Source organism: Bubalus bubalis, chromosome 13 (genome assembly GCF_019923935.1).
Source record: "Bubalus bubalis isolate 160015118507 breed Murrah chromosome 13, NDDB_SH_1, whole genome shotgun sequence".
Taxonomy (NCBI): Eukaryota; Metazoa; Chordata; class Mammalia; order Artiodactyla; family Bovidae; genus Bubalus; species Bubalus bubalis.
The window spans coordinates 20,846,296-20,870,144 of NC_059169.1; the positions used below are offsets into that span (position 1 = coordinate 20,846,296).

The window sequence follows — 23,849 nt, forward strand, 5'->3', positions numbered from 1 at the left end:
TCTTTGGAAGCATGTCAGGGAGCAGTCAGGAGTGAACGGCTGTTAGCAGTGGGGTTGATCTCTGAAGGGCTTTTGACAACAAGCTCACTGCATCTATTGACTCCTTAGGAAGTCTGAGGTCACAAGCTTGGCCAGAACACATGAGCCCAGATAATGAAGATGGTTTTGCCCTCTTGAAACAAAGCCAGAAATTTTATCTACTTCATTGTGCACTCTGGGTCATGTGCTAACGATGGGGATTTGTCTAATACTAATCCCGCTAATGACAGTTTCTCCCAGCCCTTACACAAACCCCACCAGGCCCCGTGATTTGGCAAGCCAGACAGAATAAAGGCAGCACGGCATTTGGCTTTTGAACTGAGTTCAAGGCAATTAAAGTCATGGACTAAGGAGGGAAGGAGGGGGTTCAGAAATACCAGTATAATAAGTAGTATGACTGGAGCGCTCCGTCAATTAACTCAATTAGACAAAGCCTGTTTTAACCGGGGAAGGCGGTGAGAAGCGCTCCCCTCATTAATCTGGCTGTTAGAGGAGCTTCTGATGCAATGAAATTTGTTTTAGCGGTTTGCATCACATAAAGTCGTCTGTGTGTGTGCATGTACACACGAGCACACATGTGGGTTCTGTAATTTTTGTGGGTCTTTTTTTCGAGAGGAATAGAAGGCAGATCCAAAATATACCCCCTAAAACGTAAATTTCCCCCAAATCAAAAAGCGGGTGAATGCTCAAGAGTCCAAGAGTGGAAGGAAGAACAGGAGAAAGCTGGAGAGAAGCAAGGAGTGGAAGGCGAGAGAGTTCTCCCGGTTCTAAAGCCATGAGCCCCCTTGGGTGGGGGCTTCTGCTCGGCTGTCTGGGCTGTGCGCTCCCGTCGGGGGCCCGGGCGCAGTTCCCCAGGGTCTGCATGACGGTGGGCAGCCTGCAGGCCAAGGAATGCTGCCCGCCGCTGGGCGCCGACCCCGCCAACATCTGCGGCTCCCGGGAGGGTCGGGGCCAGTGCGCGGAGGTGCAGACCGACACCAGGCCCTGGAGCGGTCCCTACGTCCTGCGCAACCAGGACGACCGAGAGCGATGGCCCCGGAAGTTCTTCGACCGGACCTGCAGGTGCACAGGTGAGCAGGCAGGCGGATGTGCGCATGCGCCCAGCTGGGTGGGGCTGAGGGAGGAACCCCTTCCAAGGCAGAGATGCTCGGCCTAGGCTTTGAAAGGCAAACCAAGTTGGTCCATTGGCATTGAGTAAGGCTGATGTCTGGGTATATTCTGCACACCCTTTAGTAGATCTAGTTATGAGAACTAAATAAATATTCTGTGGGCCACGCTGGTTCTATGAACAAGTGCCAGCACACCATGGGCTTGTCTGTTGGGGAGGGAAGCTAAAGAGCCCCAGAGTCAGCTTTGAAACTCAGAGCAAGTCCTTTCAAGATGGATTCAGTGCCCTCTCCTTCTGAGATGGGTTTGCACTTGTTGCAGAGGGAGGGTGGGTGATTCTTGGCATCGGTAAGACAGACGTCGGGGGAGGGTAGGTGTTCTGAAGTTCGAGTCTCAGCATTTCTGACGATCTGAACAGGTCTTAAGCAGGATATATCTTGCTCCTGAAGGTTATGACTGGCTTGTAACTTTGCCATCCTTGGGGAGACAGACGGACAGAGCTGAAGAAGGGAGGGTGGTTTTTAGATAACAATGGTTTTTTTCACTCCTGTCTGGGTGTGATGTGAGCATTTCAGAATTTATGCAGTATCCCTCTTTCAGACCTTGGTCTCTCTTATTACCTGTTTTTTTGAAATCTCTGTGCACTTCTTACTTCTCCTGCTCTTCTGAGCCTTCTCAAATCCTCTTTAGTGGGGGTCCCCTCCAGTGTTCAGCAAACATGCACAGCAGTGATAAACACTCAAAGGCTGGCAGGGTGTGTGAAACACACACACAAAAACATAAGCAGCAACTTTAGCAAAGCCCTTGGAAACTGTTCCACAGTGTCCAGCTGCCTAAGAGGTTTTCCTTTTTAATTATGTTTTTATTGATATTTTATGATGCTAAAACATAGTAGAATATAGATAATTGAGCTATGTAAGGACGTAAAAAGGTAAACTAAGAGAATGTACAAAAGGCTGTGATGTTGATGTAAGAATGAGATCAGATTTCTAACTGAAAATTCTGAAGCTATTTTATATAGAATGGATAAGCAAGGCCCTTTGTATAGCACAGGGAACTATATTCAATATTGTATAATAAACCATAATGGAAAAGGAAAAATTCTGGCTTTATAATCATTATATTGTAGTCATATTGTTAATTCTGTAATTCAAAGGATTTGTTAGTTTTGTCTTGGGGTATTAATTGTGACAATGTTTGTAATAGCATGTTGAATGTATACTATTCATTTTTTTCTAATCTAATTGACCACTTGCTTCTGTAGACATTATCTCATAGATTCTCATGGTTTTTCAATCTAATGAGATGCAGCAGGTTTCATATTACTTGTGGGATTGGAAACCACACTACACAGTGACTTCTTTGTTGGTGACTCAAAAATTCTTCTAGAAAGCTTATTTCCAGGTCAGTCAATGATAGAGTGCTACAAATTAGAAGCTTTGGGAATCTCCGTTTCATGGAATCCAGGCAGCAGAAGACATTAGGAACTCAGGTATAATTGTTAACTCTCCTTATTGCTACCCATACCTGGGCTTCCCAGGTGGTGCAGTGGTGAAGAATCCACCTGCCAATGCAGGAGGCCCAGGTTTAATTCCTGGGTCAGGAAGATCCCCTGGGGAAGGAAATGGCAACCCACTCCAGTATTCTTGCCTGAGAAAACCATAGACAGAGGAGCCTGGTAGGCTACAGTCCATGGGGTCCCAAAGGGTCGGTCAGAACTGAGCAACTGAGCACATGCACCCACTTCACTATCTATTCTATCTTTATGATCTGACAAGGAAGTTTTTTTTTTTTTTTTTTTTTTTTTTTTTTTTAATTAAGTGAGATGGAAGCAATCAGGGATGGCAGAGTAGAAGAGATAATTGCAGTCTCCCTGTCCTGAGGGAGTACTTACAAATATTCCCTCTAGAACTGGCAGTAACTTAGGGTCACAGTGACCTACTTTCAAAATGTTCTCAGGAGGATATGTGTGCTCAAGCGCTCATTTGTGTCCAACACTTTGCTACCCCATGGACTGTAGGAGCCACCAGGCTCCTCTGTCCATGGAATTTTCCAGGCAAGAATACTAGAGTGGGTTGCCATTTCCTACTTCAGGGGATCTTCTTGACTCAGGGATTGAACCCGTGTCTCCTGTGTCTCCTGCATTGACAGGCAGATTCTTTACCACTGCGCAACCTGAGCTTCTTAGGTAAACATACCTAAGAAGGCAGTGGGCCAGAAACAGGGCCTGACTTGTAAGTCCAGAAGGACATCGCATATCTGTAGACCAATCAAAGGAAGCAGGGTGTATGGTCTCCATCTCCAGCCATTGTCAAGACCAGGACTGTCTCTTAGAACCCCTTGTCTCCCTCCTCCAGGATTTGATCTGTCTAGATGTCTGCCATCTATGGGGTCACACAGAGTCGGACATGACTGAAGCGACTTAGCAGCCGCGGCAGCAGCAGCAGCAGACTCATTCAGGACCATAGCTCTTTCCATCCCAGCTTTGGATTGACTCCACTTATGTTGGCTTGATGGTCTTTTTCTTTGAGCCTCAGGAAACCAGACTAAGTCCTTAGTGATTGGGCTGGACAGGTATTTCGTATATCCAATAATCACTGTGATGTGTCATATGCCCCAAAGCAAGACACATGTTTTTCAGTTTATTCTCCCTAAAGAGTGAATTGCTTGCTTTCTCAGGCTAATTTCTTCATGATTTAGGAGGCAGTCTTCAGAAGTTAAAACCTGATCTTCAGTGCCCAAAGTACCACCCCCCCTACCGCTGTAACCTCAAAATTCTTTGGCAAGTAGATTCTTCTAGTGTCATCTCAAATTTATTAATGAAATGTAGATTAGCAACAAGACTGTTGGTGACCTTAGAATTTTGTTAATTCCGTGGAAAGATAAACACACCATTCATCTTTAATGGACATTGAGATTGTTTCTTCATCTTGGTCATTGGGAATAACGCTGAAATGAACATGGGAATCTCAATATCTTTGTGAGAACCTAATTTATGTTCTTTTGGATAAATACTTAGAAATTGGATTGCTGGATTGTATGGTAGTTTTATTTTTAATTTTTTGAAGAACCTTCATACTATTTTCCACAGCAGCTGCATCATTTTGCATTTCCATCAATTTCTTTGCATCCTAGTCAGATGGTATGTATTTGCAATTTAATGCTATTCAGCCCTAGAAAAGAAGGAAATTCAGCAGTATGCAACAACATGAATGAACCTTGAGGACATTGTGCTAAGAAGATAAGTCAGCCACAGAAAGACAAATACTGGATAATTCTATGTACGTGAGGCATCTGAAATAGTCAAATTCATATAATCAAAGAACAGAATGGTAGTTACCAGGAGCTGGGAGGGAGGGGAAATAAAGATTTAGTAATCAGAGGCCATAAAGTTTCAGTTAATCAAGACAAATAAGATCTAGAGTTCTGTACCACGCTGTACCTAGAGTCAACAGTAATGTTTTAAACAATTAAATGTGAGTTAAGAGGGTAGATCTCATGTAAAGTATTCTTAGCTAAAAAAAATAAAAATTAAAAAAAAAAACCCACCCAAAGTCTCCACGATCTTGAAGTTGGTAAAGGATTTTAGCTCAATAAAAATAAATAAATGCAAGCTCTGATGGGGAAAAAACCCCTAAATTATGTACTCAAATTCTCTAGAGAGAACTTTTGTATTCTCTGTGGGGATAATTTCAAACTGAAAAATTATTGAACTTAATTTTCAAGAAGAGCTTAATTTCAGGAGATCTTGGCATCAGCGATTCACCTTCCAAATCTCACCTGCCAATTGGCATTCCTGAGAAAAGACCAGTTGCAGCTGTGTCTTTGGACTTTTGAAAAGCTATGAACAATTGTCTGAGAACTTCTTGTCGTACAACTAAGTGCCTCCATCTTCCAATCTCTAAAATGGGGATAATGATGAAACCACATTTCTAAAATCCTTTTGAGCTCTGTAGATGAAAGGCCTCATGTGAGTGTAAAGTATTGTTATTAATATAATAGAATCTCTAATTAAAAGGAATAGGCTATTTAGAGCTCCTTGTAAATTCACTAATCGGTGGTCTTTAAACTTATTTAGTCTAATAGCCTTTGGAGGTTGAGCTGATGTGGTTCATGTGGGAACATGCACTGTTTCGTTGTTCTCATTCTCTTTCCATTTTTATCCTGGTCCTAAGTAGGTATAAGACTTTGTCTTTTTAAATTTCATTTTTGCTCAAGGACATACTAAATAACAGATAGACTGATATCTAGGGACCTTTTACTTTTTCTCTCTCCATTCCCCAGTGAGATAATGCAATCCTTCCTAAAGGGTCTCCTTTTTTTTTTTTTTTTTTTTTTTTTTAAACTGTTGCTATTGGTGGATTAGTGGAGAAACTCAACTCATTAAATTAATGTAAGGGACTGCTAGGAAATCTAAGTTAAAGAAATAAACATTTTGTGTGGTAAGGTTTTATGTTACCGCATTTTTCAGTTGTCTTCAATATTTTAACAAATTCTTTAGACCAGGTTTAGAAGCACAAATATGAAAGGCAGCTGACTGCAGAGCTGTGGGGCGTGTTTTCTCTGAGACATGCTGGGAAAGGGATTTTTAAAAAGTCAAATACATTTCTAGGTAATAGGTGAGCTCAAATCCACACAACACTTTCTTATTAGCATTTCTGCACTGCTTTTCGGGGGCAACTTTGGCTTTGTGAGAAGAGATGGCTTTGTTCAACACAGTTGTGAACCATCTCTGATCTTCTGAGTCAGAATGAGTCATTTCATCTTCTGTCATCCATGGAGCTCAGTTAATTCTTGTTTTCACTTTTCCCATAGTGAGGCTGGTGTTGATATTTCATCGCACTCATGTTCCTCATACCACTAGATGAAGGCACCGAGCCTGATTTATATTTATATCCTCTAGCACTTAATGCCTTTTATTCAGTTATTCATGACTCCTTCATCAACCACCTAACCAATGTTTATTTAGCACCAATTATGTTAGGTCCTTCAGATACTAAGGGGAAAACCCCAACGCAATTTTTGATATGTCCAAATGTGCTAGTTGAATAAGACAGGTATGAAAACAAATATTTAAAGACTATGAGATTTGATCAGTGGTAACTTGTAAAACCAGTAATGGTAACGCTTCATATAGAACATACTATGTACCAGAACTGCTCTATGTTACATGACTGCTTCCTGTAAGAACCCTTTATTCCAATAGGACAGGTTTTGAGAGGTCAAGTCCATAGTAATTAAGTGTGGCAGTTATATGGATGTACATAAATATGTGGGTGTGCAGAGAAGGGCATGTTTAATTTTGACCTTTCTTTAGGTAATAAGTGCTAAAAACTTATTTGTTGAGTCAATGAATGAGGGAGATGGTTATTGGTAATTTTGTTTCTAGCAACCAAAAAGAATATTAGTAGAGAAAATGTAGAGATCTTAAAACTCATGGCCTAGGTCATGAATTACTCAGTTTTAATAATGAGACACCAAAATTCAAAGACAAATTTCATTCCAAATCTAAAAGTGTATTGAATTTATTATTTCAAAATTTGTGCATGCTATTTCTTAGCATTTAGAAGGAAGCAGGAGAAGGCAATGGCACCCCACTCCAGTACTCTTGCCTGGAAAATCCCATGGATGGAGGAGCCTGGAGGGCTGCAGTCCATGGGGTCGCTGAGGGTCGGACACGACTGAGCGACTTCACTTTCACTTTTTACTTTCATGCATTGGAGAAGGAAATGGCAACCCACTCCAGTGTTCTTGCCTGGAGAATCCCAGGGATGGGGGAGCCTGGTGAGCTGCTGTCTATGGGGTCGCACAGAGTCAGACACAACTGAAGCGACTTAGCAGCAGCAGCAGCAGCAGCAAGGGTAGGTAAGGGGCTTCCCAGGTGGCGCCAGTGTTAAAGGACCTGCCTGCCAATGCAGGAGACATAAGAACTGTGGGTTCTATACCTGGGTTGGGAAGATCCCCTGGAGGAGGGCATGGCAACCCACTCCAGTATTCTTGCCTGAAGAATCCCATGGACAGAGGAGCCTGGTGGGCTACAGTCCATAGGGTCGCAAAGAGTTGAACACAACTGAAGCGACTTAGCACGCGCGCACACACAGGTAGGTAAAATATTTTGTATATTACAAACAGCATAGGACTGCCCCCTCTCAAATTCTTCCTACTTACGATATTTTTAAGGACATTTCTTTTAATCATCAAAAAATAGCAGACTGTATTTTCTTTATACAGGACACATGCTCATTTTGTTTTCATGCTGTTGGAAAATTTTCTTTTCCTTTAGAGATCCAAATAACCCTCTTTTTTATATTTTTATTTATTTATTTGGCTGTGTTGGGTCTTAGTTGTGACTCTTCACAGTGTCATATGGGATCTTTCTTTGTGGTAGCATGGACTCTCTAGTTACGCTACACAGGCTTAGTTGCTCCTCAGCATGTGGGATCCTAGTTCCCCAAATAGGGATTGGACCTGTGTCCCCTGCATAGCAAGGAGGGTTCTGGGCCACCAGGGAAGTCCCTAACCCTTTCTTTAGGGTCATAGTATATTTTACTTACATCTATTTTGGTACTTGCTGATTATCAAAATTACTTGCAGGGCCTGCTTTTCCTTCTGATTCACAAGGACAGGGAGAGGAAGGAAGGAAAAAATTGAGAATTATTGAATCCTTCTGCTACATGCTTTTTATATCCCTTTTTTAACTTAAAAATTTTAAATTTCAACTTTATTGATGTATAAATGGCAAATAAAATTGTAAGATATTTAAAGCATCCATTGTGATGATTTGGCTTTATGCTCCTTTCATTCATTAAGTGAAGGTTCATTCATACAAGGCCCAGCACAGACCTAGGCAGCAGGATAATTGCCTTCTAGGTGCCTGTAGCTGAGCCAGTAGATGTATACAATTGCCACAATTAATTCAATGAAAAAAGAAATAGGAGGTGTCCTGGGAACACAGCTTGGGGGTCATCTGACCCTAATGTGTGGGATCAGGAATGACCTTGTAGAGAGCCCATGGTGCAGCTTAAAGGAGGAATAGGCAAACCAGGTGAAGAGGAAGGTAGGAAGACTGTGAGGGAAAAGTGTTCAAAACAGAAGGAAGAGCAAGTGAAAAGATCTGGGAGGAAGAGGAGGAGAAGACAGGGAGCTGATATATTAAATGTTTCCTACAACCCCTAGGAGATAAGTTATTGCCCTTTTTTGTTTCAACACACAAATAATATTTAAGTGTCTACTCTCTAACTTTTCACTACCTAAGGAATGAGGTGCTGGTCATACCAAATGCAATGAAAGTGAAAGTCAAAGTATAGTCACTTAGTCATGTCTGACTCTGTGGCCTCATGGACTGTAGCCCACCATGCTCCTTTGTCCACGGGGGATTCTCCAGGCAAGAATACTGGAGTGGGTAGCCATTCCCTTCTCCAGGGGATCTTCCCGACCCAGGGATTGAACTGTGGTCTCCGGCATTGCAGGCAGATTCTTTCCTGTCTGAGCCACCACAGAAGCCCAAAGACAAATAAAATAATCAAGGCTAAACGGGGAAAAGTCAACCTAAAATAATTTCAATTTTAGACGCTAAACAGAAAAAGGCCCGGAGCTTGGTATGGCTAGTACTCGGTCCCTGAGATGATAAAATGGAAGAGCAGTTTGTGCAGAGATGGGCAACCCTGCAGTGATTTGCACTTTCTGACACTAGGGCCACTAATTCACCTTTATGACCTGCCAGCCTCCATTGATTTTGTCTTAACTCTGTCTCCTTTGTAACATAAACCAGCTTTTTGAACGTTGGATTTCACCTAAATTCTTGGAAATCAGTTTATTTATTTTTGCTCCCCCTTTAGCTTGGTGTATATTCTCTTCCTTCTGTAGATCAATAACCTTCTGCATGTGCTTCAGGGCAGAGGGACCCAGCAGTGATGACATTTGAGGCTGCAGCTCCGCCCCAGGAAGGGACACCTGACATGATCCATGAGTGGAACGGATGGCAGCACTTGTCTTAGTTTCCCAGGGCTTCCATAACAAAGGACCACAGACTGCGCGGCTCACACAGAAACTCATTCTCTCACAGTTCTGGAGGCCTGACATCCCAGATCAAGGTGTCAGCAGGGTGTGCGTCTTGAGGTCTCTCTTGTTGGCTTGTTGTGTCCTGACACCCCTCTCTGTGTCCAAATTTCCTTTTCTTATGAGGACACCAGTCATGTTGGATCAACCACAACCCCCTCCCTGCCCCACCACAGTGCCTTCATTCTAATTTACTTTTTAAAAAGACCCTATCTCCAAAAATAGCCACCAAAATGCTAGGAGTTAGGACTTCAGCATATGAATTTGGTGGGGATTCAATTCAGTTCGTAACACCATGGAATTCATTTCATGTCCTGTTTCTTTGCTGGGAATATTTCTAGAAACTCTCTGGTGTTCAGTCCCCTTGGAGAGACAAACATTTCAAGCAGAGTGCAAGGAAAGGCAACTGACCTTCTCTTCCATTCTACTCCAGAAATTCCTTCCAAGCTACATAAGCTGACTTCTTCCATCTTTCCCTTAATTTCTCAAACGCACTAGGAAACTTCGCCGGCTATAACTGTGGAGACTGCAGGTTTGGCTGGACCGGCCCCACATGCGATCAGAAGAAACCATTGGTTGTCCGGCGAGATGTCCATTCCTTGACCCCTCAAGAGAGGGAGCAATTCTTGGACGCCTTAGACCTCGCAAAGTACACTCCGCACCCCGACTACGTGATCACCACGCAACACTGGCTGGGCCTCCTGGGGCCCAATGGGACCCAACCACAGATCGCCAACTGCAGCATTTATGATTTCTTTGTGTGGCTCCATTATTATTCCGTCAGAGATACATTATTAGGTGAGCTTTTCCCCCTTTACCTTAAGGTATCCTAGGGGCGTCCTAGGTGGTTCGGTGGTAAAGAATCTGCCTGCCAGTGCAGGAGCCTCAGGAGACTCAGGCGTTCTGAAATCATGCTCTATTTGCAATTATCCTCACTTTTGAGGCTCCTCGTTGGGGTTAGGGTGAGTGAAGACAGCTCACTTTGAATAGTAAGATTCTCATTTGGAATCTGTCCTTGTGTTTGGGCTTCCCTGGTGGCTCAGCAGTAAAGAATCCGCCTGCAATGCAGGGGTCCATCCCTGGGTTGGGAAGATCCCCTGGGGAAAGGATAGCAACCCACTCTACAGAAGGAAAAGAATCCCATGGACAAAGGAGCCTGGCGGCTTACAGTCCATAGCGTCACAAAGAGTCAGATGCGACTGAGCACAGCACAGCCCTTGTGTTTACTGCTCCTTCCCCCTCCTCATTTCGTTTTGAGAACTTTAAACTTTGTTCTGCATTAAAACATTTACAAAGGGCTGCCTAGCCAACAGCAGCGACAGCAGTTTTCCCCCCTCAGTGTGGGTCTTTTTAAAACTTGCCTCACAGGTAAGCATCTGTCTTTCTGTATCGATAAATACGGAGGCTCTTCTGGCTATAAACCTTTATAGTTTTCTTGTCATCACTCTGAAGAATTTCTGCTTTATGAGAGGGTAGTCTCTCAAGAGGAAAAGAAAACTATAGTTTCTGGTCGCATCTAGGAATTAAATTTATATTCATGTCTGTTCATCTCTCTGAAGTTATTATGGGGACTTTGAAAAAGAACTAAAGTTAGCTCAAGTTTCTACATAACCATCAAAAGCTGTTATGAGACGGAGAAGAAGGATTGGAAAGGCAGTAAGGAGGTCATTAAATCGCCCAGAGCTTTTCACTAAAATTGGCAGTTCCAGAGGCCAGCCAAATTGGTTTGAATGTATTTTTCCTCTCTTCTGGTCTCGGCAACCATGCTTGTCAGCTAATAGTTGTAACTGATTGATGGCTGAGGCAAAACCCGTGAAAGTCCCTTTTGGTTCCAAATGCTGAATTCAGACTAAGTGTAGTTGAAGTTGCTTTGTTATTCATTAATCCCTCCCTATAAATGCAGGCATTTGTAAGGAATAGGTTAGAAAAAGTCTTTAAAAATATATTTCATTTAGATCTTAATGATCTGTTCTTTGGGATACTCTTATTTTATCTTCCTGAAGCACTGCTTCTAAATTAAATTTATAACAGGAGCTCTTAAGATGACCTGAGTTTCTCCAAATCTCTGCTGACCATCAGACTTTTGAAAGATGAAGGAGAATTTATCCTGAAAGTGCTATTTGCCTCTGAGATTGTTTTGTTGTGGTTGTTGTTTTCAGAGGAATAAATGACAAAAACAGCTGTTTTCCCTTAGGGTTGAAGAGGAAAGGTGGATGGGGAGATAAATTAGGAATTTGGAATTAACAGACGCACACTGCTGTATATAAAATATTAATAGATAAACAATAAGATCCTATTGTATAGCCCAGGGAACTATATTCAATATCTTATAATAAACCACAATGAAAAATAAGAAAAAAATATATATGTGCTTCCCAGGCGGTGCAGTGGTAAAGAATCTGCCAGTGTAAGAGACGTAGGTGCATTCCCTGAGTCAGGAAGATCCCCTGGAGAAGGTGATTCTTGCTTCTGCTTGCCTGGAGAATCTCATGAACAGAGGAGCCTGGAGGGCTGCAGTCCATGGGGTCCCAAAGAGTTGATGATTGAACGTGTGCATGCGTGTGCACATGTGCACACACACACACACACACACACACACACACATGCGTTCAGCAAACTGAATCACTTTGCTTTCCCTGAAACATAAATCAACTATTGCTTTAATAAAAATTTATTAATTAAAAAAAATCCAGTTGTTTTCCGACTAAAACATCATGGACTTACTGGCTCTCCAGCACATCCCAGGTAAGGTTCACGTTAAAAAATTATATTCTGTGACCTCCAACATGTTTCCCAATTGTTTTAGGACCAGGGCGCCCATACAAGGCTATAGATTTCTCACACCAAGGACCTGCCTTTGTTACCTGGCACCGGTACCACTTGTTATGGCTGGAAAGGGATCTCCAGGTTGGTCAAAAGTTTCTTTTAATTTTGCTTTGTATTTGGGCAAGACCCGTCTAAGTCTTTGCTTCCTTCATTTTCTTGTTGTTTCTGATGACATGAATTGAATGTCTGGTCATGCCCTTTGCTTTTAGCGCCTTACTGGCAACGAGTCCTTCGCTTTGCCCTACTGGAACTTTGCCACCGGCAGGAACGAGTGTGATGTGTGCACAGACCAGCTGCTCGGGGCAGCAAGGCAAGATGATCCGACTCTGATTAGTCAGAACTCCCGATTCTCCAGCTGGGAGATTGTCTGTGATAGGTAATAACACGGGTACCTGCTGTGGAAATCCAAGAGACCATATCTCCTCATGTCTGAGAGATGGACAGTCACTTCACAATTCTGTTTCTAATGCGTGTTGAATTCTGTTTGCATGTTTCTGAAAGTTATTTTCCTGCAGAAGGTAGGATTTTTTAAAATCCTGAGTCCTTTAGTAAAAAAAAAAAAAATAGAGGTATGGAAATCACACTTATAACACTGAGTATGCTTGGCCATCACTTTGAGATCCACTGTTTTAAAATGAGAAGTAGTTCCTGTATTCAGCCATGTCTTAAGCTCCGATCATATTCTAAGCAGTTTAATAGTGCTGGGAATACATGGATGGATAAAATACAGCCTTCCTTTGGAATATCGTTTTATACTTACAAAGGTAGATGGCTGGTAAACAAATTACAGTAAAACGTGAGAAGTTATTTTAATAGGTGTGTCTGCAAAGCCAAGAAGAACATCAGGGAAAGTCTTTAAGAGGTGGAGATGATTATCCTGAGACTTCAAGGAGGCACAAACCTCTCAACCGCAAGTTGGGGGAGGGTGGAGTGTTCTTGGTGGGGGGAACACTATGTATGAAGCTAGAAAAGCCTCTAGAAGCTGTCTGGTATGGCTGGACCACAGGGTTCTGGGGAATTGAGGAGAACAGAAAATGGGGTAGGGAGACAGATCTCTAAAGTACTAAAATTGGGTCATGTGCAGCTGGTGTAGGAACTTTTTTCTACCTTAAGTTATACCAACAAATGTTGGTTATTAAAAAAATACAGTACTCAAATACACACAAGTAGCCAGTAGCTCATGAAGAATTCTGTCCTCAGTGATTCCTTGAATATGTCTCTGAGCACACATCTCAGGAACAGATTCCCCAAGCAGCTCTTCTGTCTCTCTGTATTTGTTTGTTTTCTCCACAACCCTCATGTGTTGAACCCTGCTGTGCTCACGCCATTGTCCTGTGTCTTTGGACTGCTCCATGGCACAGAGCATTGTGTCCACACCCCAGGCTGGGCATGCGTGTGTTTTCGGGGGTCCAGCTCACAGGGACCCCATCTTCTCCAACCTGAGCTTTTCCTACAGCCTTCCAGACAGTGCCCATGGGGATGTAGTAAGTACTGTGTATGTGACTCTGAGTCATTCCAGAAGGCTCCATTTCTCATAGTGTCCTGGGCTATTAGTCGGTGGTATGTGAAAAGAGACTTTTCTGATCAGATAAATTTAGAGAATTCTGAACTTAAAAAGTCTTTAGAAGTTTTAGAATGTCTCAGAGCCTTTAAGTAACCAAATTCTTATTTTTCAAGAGGGGCTTAAACTTAGCTGACCCTGACACCCTTAATTTCACAGGCCGTCTCACTGGAATGCTCTGGGAAAGGCAGCTTTTAGAGGCTGTTTCTGCCTAGTTTTTAGGCACCAGCCTATTTCATCTTCCTGTGTGTCCTGATTCTATTCTCACACACTCAGTAAGATCCCTTCATCCATTAAAATCCACACAGAAACGTCTTTAAAAATTAATCTCTACTGAATGAAATACTGCTCTGATGGTGGAATTCCAGGCCACAGCAGGCACGTGAGATATAATATTATGGGCAGGGGTCCCCAGCTTCTGGGATCTAATGCCTGATGGTCTGAGGTGGAGTTGATGTAATAATAATAGGAATAAAGTGCACAAAAATATAATGTGCTTGAATCATTCTGAAACCATCCCCCCACCCCCACCCCCCACCCCAGTCTGTGGAAACATTGTCTTCCCCGAAATCGGTCCCTGGTGCCAGAAAGGTTGGGGCCCACCTTCTCAGCCTCCATGTTTGCCAAGTAACCATCCCGACCTTAGAACATTTTCTAACACGGCATTTCTCCTAATTCCTCTCCTCCATATAGTATCATCTGTTTTGACTCTGACCACCTCCATTTGTCTTCAGTTTGCCTGGAATGCTTTCCTAGCTTCATTTCTGCCAAACTGGCTTAGTCAAAGTCTCTCAGTCTTGTCTAACTCTTTGCGACCCCAAGGACTATACAGACCATGGAATTCTCCAGGCCAGAATACTGGAGTGGGTAGCCTTTCCTTTCTCCAGGGAATCTTTCCAACCCAGGGACCGAACCCAGGTCTCCCACATTGCAGGCAGATTCTTTACCAGCTGAGCCACCAGGGAAGCGCATGTGTGCTGGATGCTTGAATTTATCAGATCAAACTGGCTTAGCTCAGCGTTAATACAGTCTACCCTGGTCTCTCTTCAGTTACTCCAGATTCAAATGCACGTACGATAGGAGTCACCATCTTGCTTAGTAAGCCATCTTACTGTCTTTCCAATGGAATGGTAATTTTCCTCGTTATTTATGTGTTGATTCATATTTCATGCATCTATGTTTTCAAAATTCCTTCATCCATAATTGCTTTTGGAAGCAGTTCTTTTACCACATATGTTTGACCCTTGTAAGGTAACTATAGTAAAGTTTTACCCCAACTATGACCTTGATTGGTTTGTTGGGCTCAAAGTTATGATACTATCCATGAACTAACAGGTAATATTTCTAACCTCCTTACACATTTTAGCTTGAATGACTACAACCGCCGAGTCACCTTGTGTAATGGAACCTATGAAGGTTTGTTGAAAAGAAATCAAGTGGGAAGAAACAGTGAGAAATTGCCAACTTTAAAAGACATACAAAATTGCCTGTCTCTCAAGAAGTTTGACAGTCCTCCTTTCTTCCAGAACTCTACCCTCAGCTTCAGGTTGGTGCTCTGATGTCTATATTTTACTGTCCTTTTTAGATTTCCATGCTTGTAGTTGTAATGAATGGGAAAGAAAGCTAGATGTTGGGAGACATCAAAGCTCAGTAATAGGGAAGCACTTTGTAAGAGGGTAGCAAGGCATAGTGTTACCTATCATTAATTGTTATTTAGTGGCTTAGTTGTGTCTGACTCTTTTTGACCCCATGAACTGCAGCATGCCAGGCTCCCCTGTCCCTCACTATCATTAAGAGCTTAGTTTTTATATCTTCTAGCTCAGCTATTCAAAACCACCTTTTTGCATTTCTAATTTCTATACACATATAAGTACAGTCTTCAGAACCACAGTACCTCACCAATTACATAGAGTATTTTAAAAATATTTTCTTGTGTTCTTTCTTATTCTTTTCTGCGTTAATGAAATATCAGCCATAGACCTTAATGTTTGGTTCTGAGATCTTAGAGGAGTAAAGAATCTGCCTGCCAATCCACGAGACAAGAGATTCAGGTTTGGTACCTGAGTTGGGGAGATCCCCTGGAGAAGGAAATGGCAATCCACTCCAGTATTCTTGCCTGGGGAGTCCCCACGGACAGAGGAGCCTGGTAGATGATAGTCCGTGGGGTCACAAAGAGTTGGACACGACTGAATGAATGAGCACATGCATACAGACCAAATGCTACTCAGATTTCAGCACAGCAACGACATTAGGATACTTGAAATTTAAAGGCCAACTAATAATTTTCTCCCTCTAAAAAGATTGTAAGAATTATGAGAAATAATTATGTAAGAATAAATAATTATGTAAAAATTGTGAGAAATGGCTATGGGCTTCCCTTATAGCTCAGTTGGTAAAGAATCTGCCTTCACGGCAGGAGACCAGGTTTGATTCCTGGGCTGGGAAGATACCCTGGAAACAGAAATGGCAACCCACTCCAGTATTCTTGCCTGGAGAATCCCATGGACAGAGGAGCCTGGCAGGTTACAGCCTATGGGATCGCAAGAATCAGACACGATTTAGTGACTAAACCACTATGTGTGGCTGTAAGTAAGATTTTTAAAAAATTTTGTTTATGGTTTATTTGGTTGCACTGGGTCTTAGTTTCAGCATGTGGGATCTAGCTCCATGATCAGGAATTGAACCCAGGCCCCCCTGCATTGGGAGCATGAAGTCTTAGCCATTGGACCATCAGGAAAGTCCCTATAAATAAGATTTTAACAAGCATCTTTGAAGATCCAGAAAGGAATGCAGATAGATTCAGGGTTTTCATGACTAAACCTTACAGTAACTGTTCAACTCTGAGCCCCTTGTGTTGCTCAGTTGTGTCCAACTCTTTGTCACCCCATGGACTGTAGCCCGCCAGGCTCCTCTGTCCATGGAATTTCCCAGGCAAGTAATACTAGAGTGGGTTGCAATTTCCTTCTCCAGGGGATCTTCCTGACCCAGAAATCAAACCCCTGTCTCAGTGTCTCCTGCATTGGTCCCATTTCCCTACACAATCTGAAATTAAAAGACTATTACCTAGGCTGGAAACAAAAAGAGAGCTTTCTTTGTCAGATCATGACTCTAGTTGCTGAAATACTGATTTCTCTTAGGAATGCCCTGGAAGGGTTTGGCAAAGCAGATGGGACCCTGGACTCTCAAGTGATAAGTTTTCATAATCTGGTTCATTCCTTCCTGAATGGGACAAGCGCTTTGCCACATTCTGCTGCCAATGATCCTGTTTTTGTGGTATGTTCAAAGACTCAGATCGGATGAAAAATTTTCTAGATAATGGATTGGATTTATTTGCTTTTCAACAAGATTAAGGTTTGGTGTGTGTTTTATTTTCTGTGTGAACAATAGGATGTATGCATATGTCAATTAATTTTAGTCTATACCATACGGGTGGTTAGAAAGTGTTTGAAGTCCCCTCAGCTGTGCTTTAGAGATGGTTGGTTAGCTTTGGGATGACCCTGGATGGGAGTATGGGTGGCTGCGACCGGCACACGAAGCGCAGGTGGCCGAGAGGAGCTACCCCACGTCCGAGGTCAGGGGCAGAAGCCGGGAGGACCCCATGCCCGAAGGGCAGTGGCCAAGAGGAGTTACCCCATGTCTGAGGTCAGGGGCAGCGGCCGAGAGTGCCAGACTGCGATGGCGCAGGAACGGCTGAGAGGAGCTACCCTGTGTCTGAGGTCAGGGGCTGCAGCAGGGAGGAACTACCCCACGCCCGGGGCGGCAGGCAGGAGGAGCTACCCCACACCCCCACGCCAGAGGCCAGGGGCGGTGGCTGGGAGGACCAACCCCATGTCCAAGGAGCCGTGGCTGCACTGGTGCAGGAGGGCCTAGAGGAGCTATCCCACATTGAAGGTCAGGAAGGGTGGCGGTGAGGAGATACCCCTCGTCCAAGGTAAGGATCAGTGGCTGCCCTTTGCTGGAGCAGCCATGAAGAGATACCCCACGCCCAAGGTAAGAGAAACCCAAGTAAGACTAGGTGTTGCAAGAGGGCATCAGAGGGCAGACACACTGAAACCATACTCACAGAAAACTAGTCAATCTAATCACACTAGGACCACAGCCTTGTCTAACTCAATGAAACTAAGCCATGCCTGTGGGGCAACCCATGATGGGTGGGTCATGGTGGAGAGATCTGACAGAATGTGGTCCACTGGAGAAGGGAATGGCAAACCACTTCAGTATTCTTGCCTTGAGAACCCTATGAATAGTATGAAAAGGCAAAATGATAGGATACTGAAAGAGGAATTCCCCAGGTCAGTAGGTGCCCAATATGCTACTGGAGATCAGTGGAGAAATAACTCCAGAAGGAATGAAGGGGCGGAGCCAAAGCAAAAAGAGTACCCAGCTATGGATATGACTGGTGATAGAAGCAAGGTCTGATGCTCTAAAGAGCAATATTGCATAGGAACCTGGAATGTCAGGTCCATGAATCAAGGCAAATTGGAAGTGGTCAAACAAGAGATGGCAAGAGTGAATGTCGACATTCTAGGAATCAGCGAACTCAAATGGACTGGAATGGGTGAATTTAACTCAGATGTCCATTATATCTACTACTGCGGGCAGGAATCCCTCAGAAGAAATGGAGTAGCCATCATGGTCAACAAAAGTCGGAAATGTAGCACTTGGATGCAGTCTCAAAAACGACAGAATGATCTTTGTTCATTTCCAAGGCAAACCATTCAATATCACAGTAATCCAAGCCTATGCCCCAACCAGTAAGGCTGAAGAAGCTGAAGTTGAATGGTTCTATGAAGACCTACAAGACCTTTTAGAACTAACACCCAAAAAAGATGTCCTTTTCATTATAGGGGACTGGAATGCAAAAGTAGGAAGTCAAGAAACACCTGGAGTAACAGGCAAATTTGGCCTTGGAATACGGAATGAAGCAGCACAAAGACTTAATAGAGTTTTGCCAAGGAAATGCACTGGTTATAACAAACACCCTCTTCCAACAACACAAGAGAAGACGCTACACATGAACATCACCAGATGGTCAACACCAAAATCAGATTGATTATATTCTTTGCAGCCAAAGATGGAGAAGCTCTATACAGTCAGCAAAAACAAGACCAGGAGCTGACTGTGGCTCAGATCATGAACTCCTTATTGCCAAATTAAGACTTAAATTGAAGAAAGTAGGGAAAACCACTAGACCATTCAGGTATGACCTAAATCAAATTCCTTATGATCATACAGTGGGAGTGAGAAATAGATTTAAGGGCCTAGATCTGATAGATAGAGTGCCTGATGAACTATGGAATGAGGTTCGTGACATTGTATAGGAGACAGGGATCAAGACCATCCCCATGGAAAAGAAATGCAAAAAAGCAAAATGGCTGTGTGGGGAGGCCTTACAAATAGCTGTGAAAAGAAGAGAAGCAAAAAGCAAAGGAGAAATGGAAAGATATAAGCATCTGAATGCAGAGTTCCAAAGAATAGCAAGAAGAGATAAGAAAGCCTTCCTCAGCAATCAATGCAAAGAAATAGAGGAAAACAACAGAATGAGAAAGACTAGAGATCTCTTCAAGAAAATTAGAGATACCAAGGGAACATTTCATGCAAAGATGGGCTCGATAAAGGACAGAAATGGTAGGGACCTAACAGAAGCAGAAGATATTAAGAAGAGGTGGCAAGAATACATAGAACTGAACAAAAAAGGTCTTCATGACCCAGAAAATCACGATGGTGTGATCACTGACCTAGAGCCAGACATCCTGGAATGTGAAGTCAAGTGGGCCTTAGAAAGCATCACTATAAACAAAGCTAGTGGAGGTGATGGAATTCCAGGTGAGCTATTTCCAATCCTGAAAGATGATGCTGTGAAAGTGCTGCACTCAATATGCCAGCAAATTTGGAAAACTCAGCAGTGGCCACAGGACTGGAAAAGGTCAGTTTTCATTCCAATCCCAAAGAAAGGCAATGCCAAAGAATGCTCAAACTACCACACAATTGCACTCATCTCACACGCTAGTTAAGTAATGCTCAAAATTCTCCAAGCCAGGCTTCAGCAAGATGTGAACCGTGAACTTCCTGATGTTCAAGCTGGTTTTAGAAAAGGCAGAGGAACCAGAGATCAAATTGCCAACATCCGCTGGATCATAGAAAAAGCAAGAGAGTTCCAGAAAAACATCTATTTCTGCTTTATTGAGTATGCCAAAGCCTTTGATTGTGTGGATCACAATAAACTGTGGAAAATTCTGAAAGAGATGGGAATACCAGACCACCTGATCTGCCTCTTGAGAAATCTGTACGCAGGCCAGGAAGCAACAGTTAGAACTGGACATGGAACAACATACTGGTTCCAAATAGGAAAAGGAGTACATCAAGGCTGTATATTGTCACCCTGTTTATTTAACTTCTATGCAGAGTACATCATGAGAAACGCTGGACTGGAAGAAACACAAGCTGGAATCAAAATTGCCGGGAGAAATATCAATAACCTCAGATATGCAGATGACACCACCCTTATGGCAGAAAGTGAAGAGGAACTCAAAAGCCTCTTGTTGAAAGTGAAAGTGGAGAGTGAAAAAGTTGGCTTAAAATTCAACATTCAGAAAACGAAGATCATGGCATCTGGTCCCATCACTTCATGGGAAATAGATGGGGAAACAGTGGGAACAGTGTCAGACTTTATTTTGGGGGGCTCCAAAATCACTGCAGATGGTGACTGCAGCCATGAAATTAAAAGACGCTTACTCCTTGGAAGGAAAGTTATGACCAACCTAGATAGCACATTCAAAAGCAGAAACATTACTTTGCCAAAAAACGTTCGTCTAGTCAAGGCTATGGATTTTCCTGTGGTCATGTATGGATGTGAGAGTTGGACTGTGAAGAAGGCTGAGCGCCGAAGAATTGATGCTTTTGAACTGCGGTATTGGAGAAGACTCTTGAGAGTCCCTTGGACTGCAAGGAGATCCAACCAGTCCATTCTGAAGGAGATCAGCCCTGGGATTTCTTTGGAAGGAATGATGCTAAAGCTGAAACTCCAGTACTTTGGCCACCTCATGTGAAGAGTTGACTCATTGGAAAAGACTGTGATGCTGGGAGGGATTGGGGGCAGGAGGAGAAGGGGGTGACAGAGGATGAGATGGCTGAATGGCATCACTGACTCGATGGACGTGAGTCTGGGTGAACTCCGGGAGTTGGTGATGGACACGGAGGCCTGGCGTGCTCCGATTCATGGGGTCGCAAAGAGTCGGATACGACTGAGCGACTGAACTGAACTGAACTGTATGGGAGTTTACAGTTCAGAGGTGGATTCATAAATTAACATAATAAGATTATTTGTGCACGTGTGCTAAGCCACTTTAGTCGTGTCCAACTCTTTGCAACCCAGTGGACTATAGCCTGCTGGTTTCCTCTGTCCATGGGATTCTCCAGGCAAGATTACTGGAGTGGTTTGCCAGGCCCTCCTCCAGGGGATTTTCCCAATCCAGAGATCAAACCCACATCTCTTACATCTCCTGCATTGACAGGTTGGTTCTTTACCATAGTGCCACCTGGGAAACCCTAATAAGGTTATAAATTATATCATAACTTAACATGAGCATGAAGAGGAAGGATTTTTCATTGGTAGAATGAGCAGTGTTGAAGGTACGTGATGGACTAGAAGGACTGTGCATATGCCATGACCCTGGCATGATGCCTACCTACCTGACGTCCAAAATTCTGTTTAGTGTTTGGTCCTGGCCCCCTTCACTTCGCAAAGGACTGACTGAAAATGAGCTGCTGTTCTTGCCATCAGAGGATCAGAAATGTGGACTATTGGTCCCCACTTCTAATAAGGTGAGGGGTTATCTGTAAATCCTCCATTGTCATCTTTGCTCTTCTGTAAGATGCCCGCCTTGTTCATTGGTTCTAATTTGATATCTCACATCACTTTCAGGCTATCATTTCAGCCATCAGCAATGCCAAATATTTCCATGTCTACCTTCTTTGCTATCTAGCTATTTATCAATACAATACATCTCTAAATTTTTATTAAAACATACATTTTTAATTTGTACATAACAACCCTTATTAATAAGGGAGAATATTACAGTACTCTTTACACAGTACTCCAAAATATTATGTGAATAGCAGTCCTTTGACAAATTGAAGGTTAAACCCAAACCTTTCACTCCTACCAAAGGTAAGAGTGGTGATGGCTAGTAATTTGATTTTTGGTCCTAAGTTTCAAGGATTGCCAAATCTTATCTCCTTATTTTGAGGAAACCCACTAAGTGGGCTTCTCTGGTGGCTCAGTCAGTAAAGAATCCATCTGTAATGCAGGAGACATGGATTTGATCCCTGGATTGGAAAGATCCCCTAGGGGAGGAAATGGCAACCAATTCCAATATTCTTGCCTGGAGAATCCCATGGTCAGAGGAGCCTGATGGGCCACAGTCCCGCCTCAGCGGGGTCTCAGACAGTGGGACATGACTCAGCAGCAGTATTTTGAGGAAACCCTACTAAATCTGCAGGGCTTGACAACATTTTTCTGTCAATGACCAGATAGCACATGTTTTAGGCTTTGCAGACAAGATGGTCTCTGTTGTAGGTGTGCAGCCTTGCCGCTGTAGCAGGAAAGGAGCCATAGACGATCATGAACAAGTGAGTGTGTTACCCAAAACTGGGATCATCTCTTGGTGGATGTTTAGCCAGAAAACACAGCCAAGCCAAAGATCAATTGGGAGAAGGAAGGATTTATTACTTATAGCAAGTAAGGAGAACATTTTGGGGTCTTTCCCAAAGCAGCGTCTCCTGGAGGAATAGCAAAACTGGGGACGTTTTAAGCTAAGGGTACATGAATATTCATGAAGGGACTTGTGCATAGGAGAATTCAGCATAAAGTGAACTGAAGTGAAAGTCGCTCAGTCGAGTCTGACTCTTTGCGACCCCATGGACTATACAAGCCAGAATACTGGAGTGGGTAGCCTTTACCTTCTCCAGGGGATCTTCCCAACCAACCTAGGGATCAAACCCAGGTTTCCCACATTGCAGGCAGATTCTTTACCAGCTGAACCACCCGGGATTCAGCATAGAATTGGAGCAAAGATTGACAGAGTCCAAGCTTTAGTTGGACTTGGCTTTAGTCCCAGCTTAAGTTTCAAGTGAGAAAAGGTTAACATCATCATCTCCTAGGCTCCACTCATCTAGTGGATGAGGGCTTTCAGAAGAGGGTTTAGATTCTTCAGAACAGCTCAAGAAAGTGCTTGAGGCTAATCTTTAATATTAAAACAGAACGGAGAGTCTTTACAACTGATTTGTTACCTTTGCTATTGTTACTTATCTTGTCTGGTAACAGTCAATTTGGTTTTTTGTTCATTTAAAATCCTCATTACTGAGGCTTGTTCAAGGGCAAACACTGTGGCCAGGCCTAGATGGCAAAATGGCATAGGCTTAAAATGGTGTTTTTTATGTCAAAAAGCTATATTTGGTTCTTTCCTTTCAGACCATCTGTCTCCTATCTGCCTACAAGTGTGGTGTTCTAATAAAACTTTATTTACAAGAATAGTGAGCCCTGTTTACCCAGCAGGTTTTAGTTTGTCAACCCTGGCTGGAAGGGATCAGCGTCTTCTGTGTAGTACAGATATCTCTTTAGTCATCTTTCTCTTCCTGCTCTAGCTGGAAGCCCACATTATGATTTTGTGGATGTGGGATTCCGTGACTTACATTAGTTGAAAGACACAAGCTGTTTTATCATCCTTGTCTTCATTACTTTTAATACCTTTAATATTTAAAAATTTGTTTTCCTTGGTATAAGTTGTGTGCATATAAATAGACAAAAAGCCACAGCCTTTCTTTGAAGGCACAGAAGGAGTAATGTTTTGGCACCAGTTCCAGAACTCACAATTACTTTAGGCTATTGACAAAGAGTTTCATGTTGAAGCCAATTCAGCTTCAACAATATTGAGAGCCAGGTGAAAGCATTTAAGTTTACAGAGTTATGGCTTCTGGAATTCAAATTTATGCAAACATATTGCATATGACATTTATTAAATTTGTTTTTTGTGAAATCTCTTCAAGCAAGAGAAACACACATTTGTATTTGATCGAAATGAGTATGAGAAGGTGTGATGTTAAAATGCAGGAAATACTCTGAACCAATCTCTGAAATTCTAATTTTAAGGTAATTGAAGGAAATGCACACATTTATCATGGAAAGTAAGATTAGGTCACAAGAATGCTAAATAGTTCTGTTTTCAATATCAAATTTGGGTATAACCTAGAAAAGAAA

The 23,849-nt window shown here is 42.9% G+C and overlaps 1 protein-coding gene across 1 annotated transcript in view; it reads left to right on the forward strand.

Annotated features, from left to right (window-relative positions):
- The first annotated feature begins 257 nt into the window (after positions 1–257).
- DCT (dopachrome tautomerase) overlaps positions 258–23,849 on the forward strand; it is a 41,261-nt gene continuing 17,669 nt past the window's right edge. The window contains exons 1-6 of the mRNA XM_025263246.3: positions 258–1,109; positions 9,703–10,002; positions 12,011–12,111; positions 12,240–12,406; positions 14,958–15,137; positions 16,729–16,864. Coding sequence (XP_025119031.3) covers positions 722–1,109; positions 9,703–10,002; positions 12,011–12,111; positions 12,240–12,406; positions 14,958–15,137; positions 16,729–16,864 — 1,272 coding nt within the window. The 5' untranslated portion in view covers positions 258–721. The remainder of the gene's footprint in view (positions 1,110–9,702; positions 10,003–12,010; positions 12,112–12,239; positions 12,407–14,957; positions 15,138–16,728; positions 16,865–23,849) is intronic.